We start from the raw sequence: 15,332 nt of genomic DNA, 5'->3' as shown, positions 1-15,332 counted from the left end.
CACCATTTGATGAAATACCTTGAGATTAAAGTTTTGTAGTTACGAATATAAACTTTGTTTGTGTCTTCTCCTTTCTTTGACTGTATTCTTGAATGAGCACAAATGATTAGGAGACTAATTGTAGATTAGACCAAATGACTTTTAGCCCAGATGGTCATTACTTCTAGACTACTTCTACGACGATACTCAGCAGAATCCATAAGTCAGGATGTAGTGCTGAGGAATAAACTATCTAGTTATTGGTCTAGATGCTGGGTGGAAGCGCTCCCTTGAAGCCCTCCAGTGAAGTAGCGTCAAGGGTGATCTTTAAAAGTGCATTCCATGCAGTTACTGTCCGAGGGAAAAATGAGTTCTGGTAGAGCTGGGTGCGGGATCGGACAGCCAGCAACTTCTTTGAGTGATACTGTCGTGTGTTGCTGGCAATCATGGGTGCTGTGTAATGGTGTGCATTGATGGCTACTGTGTCGTTTTGGATCTTGTACATGAGGTGGAGGCTTGCAGCATTTCTTCTCCTCTCCAGGCTCTCCCATTTCAGATGTTGAATCATGGCCGATCAAAAGATCAAAAGACAGGGGCGGATCTAGCTTTTCGCTGCCGTCTTCTTCTTCTTCTTCTACACGTTCGTAATGGCGTTATCACAGTTTTTCCTTCATAATCATTTTGCCTTCGGCGTAGACTAGAAGGGATGAGATTGACGGTAGCCTCTAATCGGGCACATCTACAAGGAGGTCAATGAATATGCATATCAGTGACGTCGTGTCAATTCATGAATATTGATGTTCTTGACTGCGCGCGTACGATCGTACGTACGTACGTGCAGAATTGGGGTCATGACTGTACAATGAAGGTAATACGTGCAACACGGTGGTTCAGCCAAATCAGGGCAAAATCTTACCATTATACAGTTGTATTGTCCGTGATTATGAGGTAGAAGTGTTTAAACACCTCCCTGGTTTGAGTGTTAAGTAAATTTATTTAGTGTGGATTTTGATACATTTTTGATACAGTTTATACAAAAATGGCGATTCTTTTGGTCGTTTTTTAACTACATAAAACACGTGACCAACTCGGTCGTCGGCTAAACCACCTCCCTGTAGATGTGCTCGCCTATATGTGCCCGATCGAGATAGGGATCGAGTTGTGTAATAAAATAGTATTCTATATTCAATATCCGAGAGTTAACGGATGTAACATTAAAGCTCCCTTATATATGAGTTTACAACTATCAATTCAACATCTTTGCATTGATTTTCTTTGAGGTATACGTGTTTAACATTGTCAATTATATCACCTCCCTGTAGATGTGCCCGCCTTTGTGCCCGAGATAGGGGATATGTAGTAAGGCATACAACTTAGTGTTGTAGCCTATATTGAATTTCCGACATGTCATGAATATAATAAAGCTTCCTAAGATACAAATGAGTTTCATAAATATCAATTTATCTTCTTTTCATTGATTTTCGTTGGATTCTACGTGTTTTAAGTTATCAATATGCACCTCCCTGTAGATGTGCCCGCCTCCCGCTACATGTGCCCGACTCGGATAGGGGAAATGTAGTGAGGCATACAACTAGTGTTGTATATTGAATTTCCGTCGTGTCATGGATATAATAACGCTTCCTAAGATACAATTGAGTTTCACAAATATCAATTTATCTTCTTTTCATGGATTTTCTTTGGATTCTACGTGTTTTACGTTGTCAAACAACCACCTCCCTGTAGATGTGCCCGCCTCGACCCGCTACATGTGCCCGAGATAGGGGATGTGTAGTAAGGCATACAACTTAGTGTTGTAGCCTATATTGAATTTCCGACATGTCATGAATATAATAAAGCTTCCTAAGATACAAATGAGTTTCATAAATATCAATTTATCTTCTTTTCATTGATTTTCGTTGGATTCTACGTGTTTTAAGTTATCAAAACATGCACCTCCCTGTAGATGTGCCCGCCTCCCGCTACATGTGCCCGAGATAGGGGAAATGTAGTGAGGCATACAACTAGTGTTGTATATTGAATTTCCGTCGTGTCATGGATATAATAACGCTTCCTAAGATACAATTGAGTTTCACAAATATCAATTTATCTTCTTTTCATGGATTTTCTTTGGATTCTACGTGTTTTACGTTGTCAAACAACCACCTCCCTGTAGATGTGCCCGCCTCCCGCTACATGTGCCCGAGATAGGGGATGTGTAGTAAGGCATACAACTTAGTGTTGTAGCCTATATTGAATTTCCGACATGTCATGAATATAATAAAACTTCCTAAGATACAAATGAGTTTCATAAATATCAATTTATCTTCTTTTCATTGATTTTCGTTGGATTCTACGTGTTTTAAGTTATCAAAACATGCACCTCCCTGTAGATGTGCCCGCCTTTGTGCCCGAGATAGGGGATATGTAGTAAGGCATACAACTTAGTGTTGTAGCCTATATTGAATTTCCGACATGTCATTAATATAATAAAGCTTCCTAAGATACAAATGAGTTTCATAAATATCAATTTATCTTCTTTTCATTGATTTTCGTTGGATTCTACGTGTTTTAAGTTATCAAAACATGCACCTCCCTGTAGATGTGCCCGCCTCCCGCTACATGTGCCCGAGATAGGGGAAATGTAGTGAGGCATACAACTAGTGTTGTATATTGAATTTCCGTCGTGTCATGGATATAATAAAGCTTCCTAAGATACAATTGAGTTTCACAAATATCAATTTATCTTCTTTTCATGGATTTTCTTTGGATTCTACGTGTTTTACGTTGTCAAATAACCACCTCCCTGTAGATGTGCCCGCCTCCCGCTACATGCATGTGCCCGATATAGGGGGAGTGTAGAAAATAGGCATACAACTACTGTTGTGAATTGAATTTCCGACATGAATGTAAAGGATGTCATTTCACCATTATTTGTAAACAACCGTTATGGAATTAGAAATAAACCACGTTTGAATTTTATTTCCCCAAAGCCCCCCCCCCCCCCCCCCATATGGAAACGTTTGCTTGTTTTTGTCTCATAAAAGAAGTTGATCACAAACTGACTCCCACACGGTGTTGAGTGCTCAGGGGTCACAGGCCACGGGCTTCATCGGGCAGGTAGTTCCATTATGTGAATGGGTAAATTAACTATTACAAAATGAGGGGACACATTACATTGTACAATAGGGACACACATTGTTTTTATTGTGCAGAACATACTCTTTTATTGACTTACTTATTGCATGAAACTATAAAACCAAAGTGCATTTTGTATTCTAACCATTGGAGTACAAAGAATAATAACAGGTGAATGAAATGCATAAACACCACAAACACCTGGGGAGGAAGCATTCATACATTTGAATACATATAGTTAATAAACGACTCCGATGAAACTATAAAACCAAAATGAAATTTGCGTTCTGGCAATTGGAGTACAAAGAATGATAGCAGGTGAATGAAATGCTTCAACAGCAACACAAACACCTGGGAAGCTAGGAAGCTTCCATACATTTGAATAATTTAGTTGATAAACGACTCCGCATGTGGACGTTTGTTGGAGCAGAAAGCAGTGGATTCTTAACAACACGAACCCATTTAACAGAATGTCGAAACGTAAATTAAATTTGGCGCGGTTGGAAAATGCATTTTTCTACCCTGCGACTTAAATGATATGATCCAGTAAAATAAAACAGTAAAATGGCTCTTATTTTAAAATTACTCATTAAATAACACCCAAAACTTCAGTGATATCAGAAAAAATATGTTAAATCTTCCTGATAGTTAAAAAAAGATGTATAAACATTGTGAAAGTGTTGCATTTTACGATAAAAGACGCCGATTTAGCGAAGATGATGTCATTAGTGCGCTTGCATCAAGGAAATTCAAGGTCAAAAGGTCAATTCAGACACTGAAAAGTTATTGGTCGAGCCTTTTTGTTTCCTTTATTCCGACAAAATTACACAATCAATCAAAACAAGTTTAATACCAGAAGAAAGCTAACGATTAGTATTTTCATTAACCGCTTGCCCCAAAGTCGCTTGACCACAGTGAAAGGAGTGAGAGCTTGCGAGAGCGGCCAAAGTGTGATTGAAACTCGCTATTTGCTCTTCTCCAACGCAAAAAGGGACGACATTGTGCTGGATAAATGTATTTTTTCCGACAAAAGTACAGAAAATTTGCATATGGTCTTTTTATATTTTACTTTATGAAATGTTACCCGAGTGAATTCCGGGCGCCCCAATGCTCGGAAGTAACGCACATTTTAGAAAACTTCACTTTTTCATTGAAAAATGCTTATTTGTTCTATGCACGCAAGTCAGATTGAGCGGATGATACAACGTTTCCATATGCCCCCCGATCTACACCTTGTTGGAATTGCAACTGATATCCCATACCTTTCTTCATTCTCTTTTTTTCTTCTTTTGCTTTCTCTCCTTTCTCCCTTTCCCTTCCCTTCCTTCCCTCTCTCTCTTTTAGATTTGCTGGGGGTGGGTGGCAAGGTCATTTTGACCCCCACCCGCTCCACACGTTGTTGGCGGGATTAACCGCAACTGATCTCCCCTTCTTTTCTCCCTTTCTTCTTCCTCTTTTTTGTTCCCTTTTAGCTCTCCTCTTTTCCTTTTCATTCCTTTTCTCTTTTTTTAGCAGGGACGGGGGGGGGGGGGGGGGGGGCAAGGGCCTTCCCCCCTATCCACAACTTGTTGGCGGGAAAATTGCAACTGATATCCCCCTTCTTTTCTTTTCTTCTTCCTCTTTTTTCCTAATTCCCTTTATCTCCTCTTTTCCTTTTTTCTTTCCCTTTCCTTCCTTCTCTTTTATTTTTTGATTGGGGGGGGGGGGGGGGCAACAGCCTGGAAGGCAAGTCCCCCCCCCCCGATCTCCTTCTTCCCTCTTTTCTTTTCTTCTTCCTCTTCTTTTTTCCCTTTCTCTCTTTCCCTTTCCCTTCTTTTCCTTCTCGCTCTCTCCTTTTTTTTTTTTTTTGGCTGGGGGGCTCGGCCCTCCCTTGATCCGCGCTTGGTAACACCTACCTTTTAACTTTGTTTAACAGTGTAGAGGCCTGTATTTAAAATCAGTATCCTTTAATATGATTGTTGATTATTACTCAGTATACTTTTGAGTAATTTATTTGTTTGATAATGATTCATTTGACGGACTACTTTCTTTGGGTATGTTAATGTTTTCTGTAAGGTAATTTGTTTGTGTAAATATAATATAACAGTGTTTCAAGAACGAAACAGTGCATACGAGCAGGGGCGTCTCCAAAGAGGGGAGTGTGGGGGTGCGACAACCCCCCCCCCCCCCACCTGTCAGGATATTGTCGGTAAAATTGCGCTGCCGTCGGGAAAAAAGAGATAAGGGGGAGGGGAAGAAAGAGAGGGAAAGAAAAGAAAAGAAAATAGGAAAAGGAAAAGAAAGGAGAGAAAGGAAAAGAAAGGAAAAAAAAGGAAAAGAAAGGAGAGAGAAAAAGAGGGAGGAGAGGAAAGAAAGGAAAAGAAAGAAAAGAAGAAAAAAAGGAAAAAGGAAGAAGAAAACAAAAAGAGAAAAAGAAAACAAAAGAAACAGGGGATGAAAGAGAGAGAGAGAGAGAGGGGGGGGGGGGGGGTAAGAGCCTGAGAGAAAGGGGGTGAGTAAGAAAGAAGGGGTATGTTTGGTGGAGTCGCCACGTCGAGAGCAAGAAAGATACGCATAGATATAATATATATTATAATGTCTGGCTACACCATTATCTCGGGCACATGTAGCGGGAGGCGGGCACATCTACAGGGAGGTGGTTGTTGGACAACGTAAAACACGTAGAATCCAAAGAAAATCCATGAAAAGAAGATAAATTGATATTTGTGAAACTCAATTGTATCTTAGGAAGCTTTATTATATCCATGACATGACGGAAATTCAATATACAACACTAGTTGTATGCCTCACTACATTTCCCCTATCTCGGGCACATGTAGCGGGAGGCGGGCACATCTACAGGGAGGTGCATGTTTTGATAACTTAAAACACGTAAAATCAAACGAAAATCAATGAAAAGAAGATAAATTGATATTTATGAAACTCGTTTGTATCTTAGGAGCTTTATTATATTCATGACATGTCGGAAATTCAATATACAACACTGGTTGTATGCCTCACTACACATCTCGGGCACATGTAGCGGGCTCGAGGCGGGCACATCTACAGGGAGGTGCATGTTTGATAACTTAAAACACGTAAAATCCAACGAAAATCAATGAAAAGAAGATAAATTGATATTTGTGAAACTCATATATAAGGGAGCTTTAATGTTACATCCGTGAACTCTCGGATATTGAATATAGAATACTATTTTATTACACTAACTCGATCTATCTCGATCGGGCACATGACTGTAGAGGTAGGCGGGCACATCTACAGGCAGGGCTAGGTGGTTTAGCCGACGACCGAGTTGGTCACTTGTTTTTTGGAGTTAAAATTAAAAAACGACCAAAAGAATCGCCAATTTTGTGTAAACTGTATCAAAAATGTATCAAAATCCACACTAAATAAATTTACTTAACACTCAAACACTTCTACCTCATAATCACGGACAATACAACTGTATAATGGTAAGATTTTGCCCTGATTTGTGTTGCACGTATTACCTTCATTGAACAGTCATGACCCCAATTCTGCACGTACGTACGTACGATCGTACGCGCGCAGTCAAGAACATCAATATTCATGACTTGACAAGACGTCACTGATATGCATATTCATTGACCTCCTTGTAGATGTGCCCGATTAGAGGCTACCGAGATGGACGGCAGCGAGAGTTTAACACGGCTTGCAAGATTTTCAACATGGATGTCGATTTTGACCGATAATTTCCTTAAAAGGGACCATTAAACGGATTATATCAATCAAGTTAGTAAGTGGAACCGATGTATTATAGCCTAGGCCTAATTTAAAATTGGAAATGAACGAGGTAAAATGACATTTTGGGGGATTTTGGGGGCATAACAATACGGCCGTGGCAAGTTTGTGGGAGGGGCCTAGCGGCTAAAATCTAGCGGAATAAGTTCAACACAGGCTGGCATAGGCAGTCGTTCAGTCTCTATAACCGGAGGTCTAGTGGAGCCAGACGTAGTCTCAGTGAAACAACCGACGATTATAGAGACTGAAGCTTTCGGTCTAATCCCAGTATAGCTTGGAAAATCTGCTTCAGGGATTACCTCACCAAGTGTCAAGTGCGACCGTTTACAAATTCATATTTGGCGAGGAACTTGATCGAATTACATATTTTCATTGGATGAAAGTTATCATGACGTCATTCTTATACAACGAGAGCGCCTGCTGTGACGTCATGAACAGCTGATAATGTTGTGTAATTTGAAAAGTGCAGTGTGAACATATTCATACGACTACGAGTTCAACAAACAGTGGAGTGACCGGTTGCTGTGTTTCTGGTTCATAAAGGTATTGGAGTATAATCTGTATTTTTATATCTTTTGTTATGGTTAGCAGTAATTAAGATTGAGAGAATTGTAGCAGAATATTATGAGTTAGACTCGGTGAGTTGTTATGAATTACAGACTGCGTACAGATTTTACAGTCGTAGCGTGTTCTCTAAATGTAAAGCCGAACTGGGACTGGTGCGGTATTATAGCTCGGGCGAAGTTCCAATTCGTTTTCCTTGGCTTGGCTGCTATTAATTATTAACTGGTTGTGATCTCTGTTAGGGTCTATGAGCGTCTAGTCTACGACATTTATAATGAGTTTAAGATAATTGGTCGCCACAAGACAATGAAAAGTCGGCGCTAGTGTAGCAAGGTATCCAAAATATAGCCTACTAAAACAGACCTCAAATTTTAGACCCCAAATTTCGTGTTTGTCTAGGGTTAGGGTTAGGGTTAGGGTTAGGGTTAGGGTTAGGGTTAGGGGTCTGAAATTTGGGGTCTGTTTTAGTAGGCTATATTTTGGATACCTTGCTACACTAGCGCCGAAAAGTCTTTGAAGAAGAAGTCAAAGTGAGTTTTGGCAAGTTGATCAATTCAGATGCAGTTCTTGTTGTTTGCAAGTGGAATTTTCTCCATCTGGGAGACGGACTAGCTGTATAGGTAGCTGTAGTCTAGATACTCAATACTTTTTACCATCCCAGTGTATACTAACACTAACAGTATAGCTCCTTGTGCGAGCTGCTTAAGGGATTACTCCATCAAGTATCAAGTATTTGCCTTTCAACAGGCAGTTATGGGTCACCTAGATCTAGTACTCTAGTACTCTTCAATGCACCGGGTCGAACACATCAGAATTTTAAATTTTTTCATTCTGATTGCAGCCAACCAAATTAGCTATTAGTACTCCTGCATACCCCGTACAACCAAAGAATAATTTACCATACTAACTACGTAAAAATGTAGATCTTTAGTGTACACTGTACTGTAACAGGTATATTTAATAAACTGAACTGGAGATATAACTAGTGGAAACACAGTTGCATTCATTTTCATTATCTTGTTACCATCATTGATATAAATATTTTTGTTCTTCTTCTCAATTGATGTATTCCTTATAGTCCTCTGAAGATAACGGAAGAAAGCAGAAGATCTGCTTTGATGCACCTACCAAAGACTGTCCTATTCCTGTGCGTATTTGGTGTTTTGATTGGATGTTTCTGGCCGTTTGGTTCCATCATGAGTATCTATAGGAACAGTGTGTTCATAGTCAAGGGACTTCGAGAATTCTGCAAGTAAGTTATTCTGAGGTTCACTACATGTAGATATTAATGGTCAGCTGGAATTTACATTGGTCAATGGAGGCCAACCTCCTGACTTTTTAAGCTCTAGTGTAAACATTAGTAGATTAATTGATCTTAAACAACTAGTATTGTAATGTTTGTTCTTTATCTGCCAGCCAGAGCATCCTTATGGCTTTTAGCAAAGGCAATAGAGTACATCATAAAAATCTATTTTTAGAATTTCCCAATTTATTCTGTATTTTCCAAAAGAGCATCAAAAATAATGTCTGAATGTTGAAAACCAATTGAATATGTTAAGTATTGGCTGAGATATGACCATCTGAATAAATATATGTCCTGGGAACTCAGTGTTATAGTGCTCTGGTTCCTAATGTTACGAGTACAAAATGAGTGGAAATTTTTAGGTCATTTTGACTATGTGCTAACTACAGACTGGTCTATTTCATGACTCAAGCAATGCTTTTCATTCATGAATCAAGCATTATGTGCTGATATGCAAAAGTTTCATGCCATTCAGTGAATTAATCATCACGATAAAATGTTGCAACTCACAAAATTTATCGCTGCAAAAAAACAAACAAAAAATTTGCCAAAGTTAACAGTATGGTAAATACAGTATGGTCCAGTCCACACTAAATCATCCAAATTCAAATACTTCCTAGATTTTGTTTAGTACTTCTCTGAAAAATATGGAATTGAAAAGTAATTATGATTAGATCTAGGCACATTACTTCTACCAGATACAAAGCAAAAATAGAACTCACAACTAAATTGATTTATCCAAATGTAATAATCCCTTTCTCTTTCATTTTTATTATTTTACTATTTATGATATATTCAGGAGTGGCTATGAGCACGCAGCAAAGTCGTTTGACAAGGCAGCATTGGATGTTGATGTTTCTAGCCAAGCATTCCTCATCACTGGTGCTAACAGTGGTATCGGCAAGAGTGCCGCTCTAGCAGTGGCACAAAGAGGTAACTTAAAGAAAGGGAACCACATCTTTGAAGAGAGTGATTTGTATGTCATTAGAATACATTAAATCACACCCCAAATCCACTGATGTTTGAGCACTTAAATAGAAGGAATATGTGATTCTAAGCAAGGCATACAGGCCATAAACACAAATACAGCTTAAATCCCCTCTAAAGTGTTGGGAGCTCCAAATTCGCCAAAAATTTGAGGGCAAAATTTCACTTGAATTGTATCATAATGTGAAATAGGATGTCATTTAAGACACACTTCTGCAAAGATTCCCCCTAAAAGATGTGTTTGAGGACAAATATTGATAAAAGAATACATAATTTGGGTTTCTGTTGTACGTTGACCCCATTGTTGCACAAGGTTTCATGAATAGTTGATTAGACAAAGTTGAGAATGTTTTTGGATTTTTTTGGCTGTCCTGTAGTGAAGACTCCATAAAGCCACACCTTCATTGTCTTTCTTTTTCTTTTTTTCCAGGTGGCACAGTACATATGATTTGTAGGAATCAGACGAGAGGAGAGGAAGCAAAGAAAGAGATTGAAACTACTACAGGAAATCAGGTACGTTATACAAAGAAGTATTCATAATACTGGGAGATAAAATATACATTTCAAAGAAAACATACTCTTGGGTGGTAATTAATGCGACACTTTTAATGGATTTTCAGGAAAATAAGTCATTAAAAATAGACAGACACAATTAGAACAAACAAGTAATTAAGAAATCAGAGGGAAATAATAACCATCCCCTCTCAGCAGAATTAGACTAATTTGTTTTTTGAAATAGAAAAATCATAATTTTGAGGTTTCTTTCTCAGGAGAGGCAAGGAATAAACAACCCAGCAATCACTATATAAATTGATTCATAGAGATATAGATTAATTTTTTTACTCATTGTGTTATCTTTCTAATTGTATATACAAGATAATTATTATCAATATTATTATTACATGCAAAATGTTTTGTGTTAAAAAGTTAACAGATATTATATATATTGCTAATAAGACGTTCTTTTTTAATTGGTCTTTCCAGAAAGTGTTTCTTCACATTGTTGATATGTCAGACTCACAGAGAGTATCAGACTTTGCCAAGGAGTTTGCAGAAAGTGGAAAGGAATTACATGTTCTGGTGAGTTACTGGTTGATTGTCACATACTTTGTATAGCCAACTCGTCAACGTGTTTAAGAATAGACTTGATAGTCACTGGTCAAAGAATGCAAGCCTTCTGTATGAGCCGGTCTAGGTGTTGTCTGTTGTCTCATGTTAGCACACAATCTCCTCCCTTCACAAATAGCAGTAACCATGGAAGAATCCTGGATTGATGAACAGGCTTAGACCGACAACATCGTGTATTAAAAAAAGTAAAGTGAGTTATAAAAACATTGTATACATCATTATCTCATAATGTCACTAAGAGTTATTCTCAGCCATTGTCGATCTAGAGAGGATACAGAGGTATGCCTCACTGTATAATTGTAATATTTGACCATGCACATTTTAGGTTTTCAATGAGCCTTGTCTCACTTCTATGAGTTTACATGAATACCAGCCCATAAATGTCATCAATATTCTTATTCCACTCTAGGTAAACAATGCTGGTTGCATGGTGAATGAACGTGAGATGACCTCCGCTGGGTATGAGTTCAACTTTGCTACAAATGCCCTAGGGACGTACATCCTCACATCACATCTCATACCTGTTCTACAGAAAGCAGAGAATTCGAGAGTGGTACGTAAAGTGCCACGGTACTATTGTCCATTGGCAAGACATTAATCTATATTTGCCATATTCCACCCAGGTGAGGTAAATGGGTACCCGGTAGGAAGAAATTCCTCGAATGATTGAGCACTTTTTCATGGTAGCTCGGTTAAAGCAGGGGTAATGGTATGATTGTAGGGTCCTCAGGTAGAACTGTATGAATACTGATGAGGCTACCCTGGGTAAACAAGACATATCATTATTATTATTATTATTATTATCATTATTATTATAATTATCATTATTATTATTATATTACTTGTTTTATTTATTATACTGGGTACAATTGTAGCTGTTTACTCCAAACAGACAAAAGGTTCTTATTGAATTCCCCTAATATTCACAATTGACCCTCTTCACAGATAACAGTATCTTCAGGTGGAATGTACACACAGAAGCTTGATCTGAATAACTTACAAAGTGAGAAGACGGCCACCTTTGACGGAACGATGTCGTATGCAAACCAAAAAGTAAGCTCAGAATCTTTGTCTCCTGCAAGAAAAAAAATTGTCATCATATTTTTTTCTTCATCGACCCAAGAATGCGGGGTTACAAGTTGAACAGTCTCTTTAAAAAAAGAAGCACATTATCAAAAGTTTTTGGCAAGTAATTGACCTGGCTTAAAGAGACTGTTGAATTCAGTTATAGAGGGAAAAAACCGGTGTGTTGGCTCAGTCAATAGAGCGTCCGCCTCACAACCAGGAGGTCGTGGGTTAATTGTTTGGCGTTCAACAATAAGGGATATAGCAACGTCGATCTAGCGCTGTTTAGTGGCTGCCGGGCTCATGATCAATTGGGCAAAAAGAATTTCCATTTCCGGTTTAACTTAATAAAATTGGAGTGGACTTTAAATGATTATTATTATTATTATTATTATTATTATTTTAAAAATTGTGAGCCTTCAAAATCTTTTTATGTCAGTTTTTGATGAAGTCTTGATAGAAATGTCCCCTGAATAGGATTGCCCTTTGAATGGCTTCATACTAAAAAAATATGAAGACAAGAACTAGCTGATGTGTTGGGACCAAAAAGTCATCCCACTTTTGTGTAGTCCCATATACCCAATTTGGCATGGAGTACTTCTGGTTTTCATCAAGATTGAATCAATTTCTTTTCTATTTGATGATTCCCAAACCTCACAGTATGCACCAATTCCTACATGTATGTACTTCATAATCAACATTTCTAAATTGCTTCCAGGCGGTTTCTTTTACGATCCTATTGCATGTCCAGAACTCGTCTTTATCTTTGAACTTATTAAAACTCCTAACATTATCAACAAATTTTATTTTGATAGATTTAATCTAATTTTTGATTTGTACTGTTTTGTTTGATTGTGGATCAAATGACCAAAGAATGCAATAATTTTGTTAAAAGAGATAATTTATTGGTAATCATGAATGAAAGTGTTGTTTCGTGTGATTTTCATATCTTTTGCTTCTATTTTCTGCCACTGGTGCCTATCACTCTTTTCTCCTTTTCTTTAATTTTGTCATATTTTAAAAATGACTCACAGCGTCAGCAAGTGATCATGACGGAGCAGTGGGCCAAGAAGTACCCCGAGATCAAGTTCTTCACGATGCATCCAGGCTGGGCTGATACACCGGCTGTACAGAACTCCATGCCAGACTTCCATGCAAGGTTTAAGGATAAACTGAGATCCCCAGAGCAGGGAGCAGACACGGTCATTTGGTTGTGCCTGGCTAAGGCTCCGTTGGATGCAGAGAGTGGAGGCTTTTACTTGGGTAAGTCATAGCGGTTATGATGATTGTGGGGAGTGTTTCACAAAGACTAAAATCGACTTTAAGTTGGAATTAACTATGGTAGGTCATTCATGCCACTGTTTGCTCTCACTGTTATGATCTTTAGATAATATTTTCTTCTTCAATAATGAACTATACAATATTTAAAAATTGTGTGGATTTTTGACCATGATTTATACAACCCTTGAGAAACCAATGCCGGGAATGGTTAGAGGAACTAGTGGCATGAATGGCCTGCCATAGTTAATTCCAACCTAAATTTGATCTTAGTCTATGTGAAACACTCGCCTGGTGTATTATTCATTTGTCTTTCTTTTACCTTCCTTCCTTCCCTATTTCTCTATTTGTTTTGTGTTTGTTCTCTTTTATTTTCTATCTTTATTTCTCTTTTGTGCTTTCTCTTCCTGTCTCTGTATGTCTCTCTCTCTCTCTCTTCCATTGCCTCTCCCTCTCAATCTTCTCGTCTACTGTTAATGAGTCTTGCTGTACTGGTCATGGTGATAACAGGCCTACATGTGAATATCTTCTTTTGAATGTATCCAGAATTCTATATCTTGGTATTGTGGCCCATACTGACATATCTTTTTCTCATATTTTTTCTCTTGTCAACACTATCATTCTGTTTCTTCAGTCAAATTGATTTGTCTTGTCACATCTACTGTTTGTATTTGTCAGTGAAGTATTTTTCTCCTCTCTTCTCTATTTCTCTCTGTCATGCACTCAATTTATGTTAACCTTACTTCTTTTCTTTGTTTACTCTGTTAATTGATAGAGAATGTTCCTGCCCTTTCCTTTGAGGTCCTATTTTCATATATATTTTATGTTTTCTTGGTTTCAGATCGCAAACCTCAGTCGAAGCATCTTCCTCTGGCATGGACCAAATCATCAGCTGGAGATGAAGAGAAACTCATGACGATACTAGAAGACATGTCTGCAAAGTTCAGCAAAGAATAAGCTTGTGACAGCGTAAAAGTGCCATGGTCAGGACATGAATACGATTAAAAATCAGGATTTATATAGCGCTTAATTCGAAATACTGTATCTAAGCGCTATACTGATAGTATTATCACCCTGGTCATCGAATTCATATGCACAGTGCGCAACATCTCCACTCCCTGGGGAGTATTGCTACCATATGGTCACCCTGAGGGCATATGGCAATTGATGTCATAAAGGCTTTCGTCATCCTACCTACCAGTTCACCGTTTCTCTCCTGGGAAACTTTTCAATTTCTTAAGATCATGAGCTTTCATTCATGTATATGATATATATTTCATTTATATCAATGTCTACTTCAAAGGGCAATCCAACCCTTGTTTGAAATGAATCAGAACAATAGTCAGCAAGTTATGACTGTTTGAAATATGAGATCACTAAGTCTATGCAAATCTCAAATCGATAGTTTGGTTAGTGGATTGTGACGTAGGACGTGGACAACTCTCCCATTTGCCGTGTACAAAAATAAAATTAATTTATGTTTTTCTGTTAAGTTCCTTCTCCCTTGGGCCGCTACTCACAAATATATTATAGATATTATATTAGCATAGGTCCTCTAAAAAGAATAGACCCTCATGAGTGATGAATTTTTAAAGTCATTTTATATGATGGAACAGATGGGAAAGTAGCCTGGCACTACATCACATTGACATTACCCTTTCAGCTAATTTGAAGTGTCCATACGTATAGTGATTATAACTTTCAAAATTCATAACTTTCTTATATTTAGTCATTTAATTAAAACTTTCATCGGTTTGCTTCTCTGATTTTTCTGCTTTTTTTTTTTAGAGTAGTTGTCTATTTGGGTAGGATTTCCCTTTAATTATTTCAATAAAAAAGATGTAGATTCAAACCAAGGGTTTAACAGTGTGCCTGATTTCTAAACGACAATTAATGTTCCATTTTTGAAAGTATGGGGGTAAAATACCTCTTTTTGCATTTTGTCATTCCTCGATTTTTCAGTCTTTCTATAATCGCACAAAAGCTATAGTTTTCTGATACTTTTAAGACAGTTTTACATTTATACATGTTTTATTACATTTTACTGTCCTAACTCCAGAGATATGCAGAAATTATGAATGTAAATGGGCCCAATGAGACAGGATGACATACGGAATGGTCAACCCTTTATGGG

The 15,332-nt window shown here is 37.9% G+C and overlaps 1 protein-coding gene across 1 annotated transcript; it reads left to right on the top strand.

Annotated features, from left to right (window-relative positions):
- Positions 1-7,289: 7,289 nt before the first annotated feature.
- Positions 7,290-14,645, top strand: LOC589229 (dehydrogenase/reductase SDR family member 12). Its single transcript, XM_788879.5, has 9 exons — positions 7,290-7,416; positions 8,516-8,689; positions 9,540-9,673; positions 10,158-10,240; positions 10,712-10,807; positions 11,265-11,408; positions 11,801-11,908; positions 12,955-13,183; positions 14,040-14,645. The coding sequence occupies exons 2-9, from the start codon at positions 8,556-8,558 to the stop codon at positions 14,153-14,155; spliced, it is 1,044 nt and encodes a 347-aa protein (XP_793972.3). The 5' UTR covers positions 7,290-7,416; positions 8,516-8,555; the 3' UTR covers positions 14,156-14,645.
- Positions 14,646-15,332: the final 687 nt, after the last annotated feature.

Source organism: Strongylocentrotus purpuratus, unplaced genomic scaffold, assembly GCF_000002235.5.
Source record: "Strongylocentrotus purpuratus isolate Spur 01 unplaced genomic scaffold, Spur_5.0 spur5_scaffold_12, whole genome shotgun sequence".
NCBI lineage: Eukaryota > Metazoa > Echinodermata > Echinoidea > Camarodonta > Strongylocentrotidae > Strongylocentrotus > Strongylocentrotus purpuratus.
The sequence above is the reverse complement of the archived record's forward strand: the minus strand, read 5'-3'. Positions and strand labels throughout refer to the sequence as shown.

Bases quoted from the DNA above. Each gene is read 5' to 3' on its own strand.
- LOC589229 (XM_788879.5), top strand. From the start codon at position 8,556: ATGCACCTACCAAAGACTGTCCTATTCCTGTGCGTATTTGGTGTTTTG. The intron at 8,690-9,539 runs GTAAGTTATTCT...TGATATATTCAG, and splicing joins GGACTTCGAGAATTCTGCAA to GAGTGGCTATGAGCACGCAG. The intron at 10,241-10,711 runs GTACGTTATACA...TGGTCTTTCCAG, and splicing joins AAACTACTACAGGAAATCAG to AAAGTGTTTCTTCACATTGT.